This window comes from Octopus bimaculoides, chromosome 7 (genome assembly GCF_001194135.2).
Source record: "Octopus bimaculoides isolate UCB-OBI-ISO-001 chromosome 7, ASM119413v2, whole genome shotgun sequence".
Taxonomy (NCBI): domain Eukaryota; kingdom Metazoa; phylum Mollusca; class Cephalopoda; order Octopoda; family Octopodidae; genus Octopus; species Octopus bimaculoides.
Window position 1 is genome coordinate 57,483,821 of NC_068987.1, and position 5,969 is coordinate 57,489,789.

General features: G+C 33.8%; 1 protein-coding gene across 1 annotated transcript in view; it reads right to left on the reverse strand.

Moving 5' to 3' along the window:
• Positions 1-5,969, reverse strand: part of LOC106873188 (follicle-stimulating hormone receptor) — a 471,564-nt gene that overhangs the window by 282,171 nt on the left and 183,424 nt on the right. The window contains exon 12 of the mRNA XM_052969708.1: positions 2,692-2,835. Coding sequence (XP_052825668.1) covers positions 2,692-2,835 — 144 coding nt within the window. The remainder of the gene's footprint in view (positions 1-2,691; positions 2,836-5,969) is intronic.

The window sequence follows — 5,969 nt, forward strand, 5'->3', positions numbered from 1 at the left end:
AGAGAGAGAGAGAGAGAGAGAGAGAGAGAGAGAGAGAGAGAGAGAGAGAGATAGAGAGAGAGAAATAGACAGGCAGACATAGAGGGAGAGATTAGATGACAAAAACTGAAAGATTTGGTTAACTATAGGGTGCCACGAATCGAAATGTCTAGAGGTGCCTAGTGAAACCGTTGGGATGAATAGGGAGAGCTCTAGAGGAATTTTACCATGGATGCAGGCAAGGGAAGTGGGGCTGGAGCTTTCTCCACAAGATAACTGTGTCATCGATCAAGAAGTTGAAGGTGGGTGAGTAGAAATCAACGAAATTGTGAGGGTAGAAGTGTTTAAAAGACGAGTTTGTAGTGGTGGGCGTTATTCTTTTCAAGAGTTGTAGACTCGAAAATGCTGTAACACCGCTACGAGTGAAACATTGGTGGCTTTAGATATGTGTGTTTTGATTCTAAATTCATTGATGCTGTTGTGTGTTTTGGTTGAATAGTTGTAAATCTATAAGAAACTGCAGGAGTCTGCTGTTAACGAGAAAGACAACTGTACTAAACAAGCATTCCTTCGGAAACGAAGAAATAATTATTAAACTGATGCATATTTTAACAGCTTGAGTAACAATGTCAAATACTTCAGAGCTGGAGGTTTCAATGCCAAGTTATAGCAATTTAATATTTATGAAATTAGAAATCGAGAATTATTAAACTTGATGAATCAAAACGAGAACAATAAATATCTCATCTCACACATCAGGTATATACATCAAATGAAATATTAACACAAAGCGATCAATTGAAAATAATAATACACAGTATACGGACACAGTATAAGCTGTTCTGTAATACGTTTACAATTGTAGCATGTTTCCTATGCATTAAGTCAACATCAAATTTAATATGATGTTACCAGAATCTATTTGTCCGATCAAACAATTATTATTCTATTTTAGAAGTCAACGTCTCCATTAAAATCATCCTGTAGTTTGCAATCGTAATTCATTTCTTTATCTTTAATTTGTTGGTTACTCGTATCAGGCCTTCAAATCATTTCTGTGACATATTTGTGCAACTATATGTAGGGATCCGTGAATTTTTCTAAAGTACATTATTTGTTTTGGCACATAATTTCAGATTAAAACATTTGGTTTGCCTTTTATTCTTTCAGGATCGAGAAATAAGTACCAGATATGTGCTGAGATTGTCATTCCTCTCCTAAAGCGTGGCATTTTGGGGCATCATACAATAAATTAAATCGATCCTATATTTCTGGTACTCATTTTATAGATGCCCCATCAATATATCAATTTATATGTCGAAGATCACTTTACTGTGTAAAGGTATCTAATTTCCACCATCCCTAACAACTTTATTTCTTATAATTTATGGTGCATCTTAACTGTCACACAGAATACTATATAAGCACTGGATCGTTTGACACTAGGCCTAGGATTAATATCTATTCCTGTTCTGTTAGGAAAATATCATGGACTTTATCGACCTAGGCTTTCATCTATGTATAGAAAATGTACAATACACAAGAATCATAGAATTGATACAATAATTCTGAAAAGCAAAAAAGGTTGAGATAAGTTTTAACACATACACTTCTTACATACTACTCTAATTCTATTTTAATGAAATCAGCTTTGGCCGATGAATAAGTATTCGATTATGAAATATAGGAGTAGGCATGGTTATGTGGTTAAGAAGCTGGCTATGCATCACGTGGTTTCGGTTTCAGTCTCACTGCACGGCACTTTGGGCAAATGTCTTCCATTATAGCACCCTGGTCCGACCAATGCATTGCGGATGAATTTGGTAGATGGAAACATATATGTATATATGTGCATGTGCGTGCGTCTTGGAGCCTGTGTTTGTTCCTCAAAACTCTTTGACAACCGATATTGGCTTCTTTTCGTCCGTTTAATTTATCATTTAGACAAAATGTACCGGCCAAATGTCAAATTCGAACGTCAAATTTAAAACGAAGTACTAATAGATAAATTTGTTTGAGTGAAATCTTTCAAGGCGGTGACCCAGCATGGCCGCAGTCCAGTGATTGAAACGAATAAAAGATAAAAGATAAATCGAGTGGGAAATACATCTAAATACAGAATTAAAATTGGTAAGATGATAAAACGATCAAATGGTTTTAATGTTCAAATAAATATCATTGTGACTTTGAATCTAATATTCTCAATATCATTATTAAAAAAATCCAAAAGCATACTAACATCTTCCCTGCCATTCGTTTTGCATTCAATTCATAACCCGTTTATCCAATATTAATGTTTACATTGATTATTGAGAAATATATCTTAGACAAATCTTTTCTTAATATTCAACTGATTGTTTGCTTTGTGAACCATAAAATGCAGAAAAAATATTTCCCAAGAAATACAGCAAATTAAAATGAGAAATATATAAAAAAAAAACAAGAGAAGAAAATCCAAAGAAACAATCATGAAGCCAACATTTGCTATAGCTCCTTCATTCAATAAGAAATCTCATTTGTACAACTCAATTATTATAACCAAATCTCTCAAACGTAAACAATTTTTGCTATGATGAAATAATGAAATTAATATGTTTTATTGGATATATAAGGCACGTATGATGTCACTTTACAAGAGGAAAATGCTCTGAGACGTCACATATATGAAAATAAAACATATAATCAACAAATAAAATGTAGATAAAATCTTACAGGTTTTCCAGTCTTTCTAATCCTGTAAAAGCACCATTCGGAATTTCTCTGATGAAGTTATTACCCATAATTAAGTCTCGGAGTTTGCTAAGACCTCGAAATGAATTTTCTTTCAGTTGCATGATTTTATTATTGTATAGGTTTCTGAAAAAGAAAAGTAAATTTTTTCTTAAACAAAATAAGTTCATCCTTTGCATGTATCATACTGACGTTTAAAACTTGGGATGTTAGAAGACCTACAAAATCAATTCTGTTGCATAGTATTTGAAATAAACTGTTTCGAAAACAAAGCACAAGTAGGTTCTGAACTTGAATCATGAAACCTGAAAGACACAGGTAAAAATACTTATAAAATAAAGTTCTTACCTATTTCTAATTAAATTTTTATACAATACAGAACAGAGAAAGAATTTAAAAAAAAACTATTTGTTGGAATTTTAGACATGCGATTAATTTAATCATTGTATCACATATCGAATATCTTAAAATATCACGACATATGCTGCATGACGTATTTTCCTCCCAAAAAGATTTGACATATCAAAGAAACGAATGCATTGAATAGAAATAGTGAAGTTCGTTTGAAAGGGATTACTTTTATAGGTAAATTAGAAAGGGATTCACACCATCCAGAGATCTCGAAGACATCTATGCGCAAAATTGATTTTATTTCATTACTTCTTACCTCTTAATCAAAGCCTCTTTATATCCATCTGGCGTCATTCACTAATACATATCATGCTCCATCTCAAATTCACAATTACAATACACATACACACACACACACACACACACGCACACACCAACACACGCACACACACACGCACACACACACACACGCACACACACACACACACACACACACACACGCACACACACATACATATGCTCATTCTATGAAACCGATTGAATATGAAAACGAAAACATTAACTAGCTTTATCGTGATTTGCAATTAAGAATCACAAACCTTTGTGGTAAAGTTACTTTTCATTGAACCAGAATCGTGTATCGATTTTTCTCATGTTAGTAGTAGAGAAACCATTTTATCTGAAGTCATAAAAATATTTCATGCAATCTGCCATGACTAACCCATCAACTCTAAGACTGCTAAATCAGCTTAAAGGGTTTCAATATATTAAAGACTAGCACCTGTGTTAAAATAAGAGAAGTACAAGAAAGTTTTAATTTTCCATTCAGAAAACACAAAAGAACGAATACTAATTTTTTTTCTGTAACAAGGATAGGGTGATGGTTCATTGAGAATATCGCGTAAGAGAGTAATGTAGTATATAGAAAAGAATTTACCACCACTAAAACAATTTGAAATACTTAGCATGTATTTCATTGTTTGAAATTAAGTTGAACCTTTTAAACGTAGTGGCATTCATTATAAACTGTTTGATTCTGTCAAATTCTTAAAAATAGAAAAAAATGTCATCGAAATAACTTTTCTTACTTCCTTATTTCATTTAAATTTTGCAATATCATTCCCATCAAAATAGATTCTCATTAATTTTACATAGAACTGATAATGTAGGTAATATTATCTGATGAAATAGTTGATATCAAGATGTTTGCTCTATTTCAGATGGCGCACAAATGAACAATGTTTTTTGGTGATCTTGCGGTAATACAATAATAAAAATCTCAAAAGAATGTAATTCATGTTGCTAATTTAGCAAACCTCGTAGAACGACAGAGCACCAACCACAGTTGAATTCATAGCTAAGTTTTGATTTGCAGCTGCAAGAATTTCCAAATAGTTTTTCTTATTAATGACATATAACTATTTCTTCTTTTTCATAAACTTAGACATATGTGCAGTTAAAATGAAACAAGCGCAGTACACTAGTAGTTATGGGTTTTTCCACATTACTCCATAAGGGGCATAGGGCGGGTTTCCCAGGCGTATATATTCCTTCCTGGACGGAATGCCGATTCTTCGCTGGATAACTCATTTTTACCAGATGAATGGACTGAAGCAAGATGAATTGAGGTGTTTTGATCAAGAACACAACGTATCGCCGGTCCAGGAATCGAAACCACAATCATGAGCCCAACACCGTAACCACTAAGCCATGCGCCTCCACAACTAATTGTAATAAGTATTCATAAATTCTTCTTTATTTTGGTTCAAGTTAGTCTATAACTTCAGCCCAATTACATGAAAATACTTTATTTATCGAGCACAAAATGCAAGAAGATGACGTCGGTAGATTTGAACTCAACATAAAGAGCCAGAAGAAATAACAGTAGGCATTGTTGTCCGAAATGCTAACGATTCTGCAAGCTCGTCAACTTATAAAGCTTTTTGATCAATAACAGAATTAATTTAGATATCGATACTATTAGATTTAGACAGTATTTCTATCGTTTTACCATAAGAAGAGACTATGAAAGACACAAAGAAGACAAACTACGCTACAATACATTTCAGCAGCATTTTATGAAAACATTACAACATACAATAAGATAAATAAGCGGAATTAAATGCTTAAGAATAAAAGGCAATTATTAGATGCTTAATACTAATTAAATAATCTATGTTGAATTCAAATATGTTTATGGTATATTGAGTTTGCATTTTTTTTTACGAAACATTTTATAATTAAATCTGTTGTAGATGTTCAGTTCTAGGTCAACCAAACCCACCATGAAAGGCATTCTAGCGATGTCCATTACATTATGTGTTCAGGCATAATGCATTCGCGACCACATCATCCAATGTGTCTGTGCTGTGTTTCTTTTTTAAAGTTGTGATTTGAAAGGGGACTTGCCTGCTATTTCTAGTAGGAACAGAGACCATGTAAAATCTCTTTATTTTGATGAGGCGTAAGGTGGTGAGCGGGAAGAACTATTAGCATTCGATACAACATGCTTAGAGGTATTAATGAGGTGTAAGGCGGCGAGCTGGCAGAACCGTGAACATACCGGACATGGCGATATTTCATCCGGCTTTATGTTCAAAGCTCAAATTCCACCCCGGTCGACTTCCGTTTCATCGTTTTAGGGTGGATGAAATAGGTATCTATCAAGTACTAAAGTCGATGTAATCGACTAGACCCTTGCCAACGAATTTCAGGTCTTGAGCCTATAGTAAAAAAAAGATTACTTTGATTAGGTAGCGAGCTTGGCAGGATAGTTAGCACGCCGGACAGAATAGTTAGCGGCATTTCTTCCGGTTTTACGTTCTGAGTTCAAATTTTCCAGAGGCCAAATTTCTCCGGGATCAATTTTCGGAGTCAATAAAATAAGTACCAGCCAAATACTGGGGTTT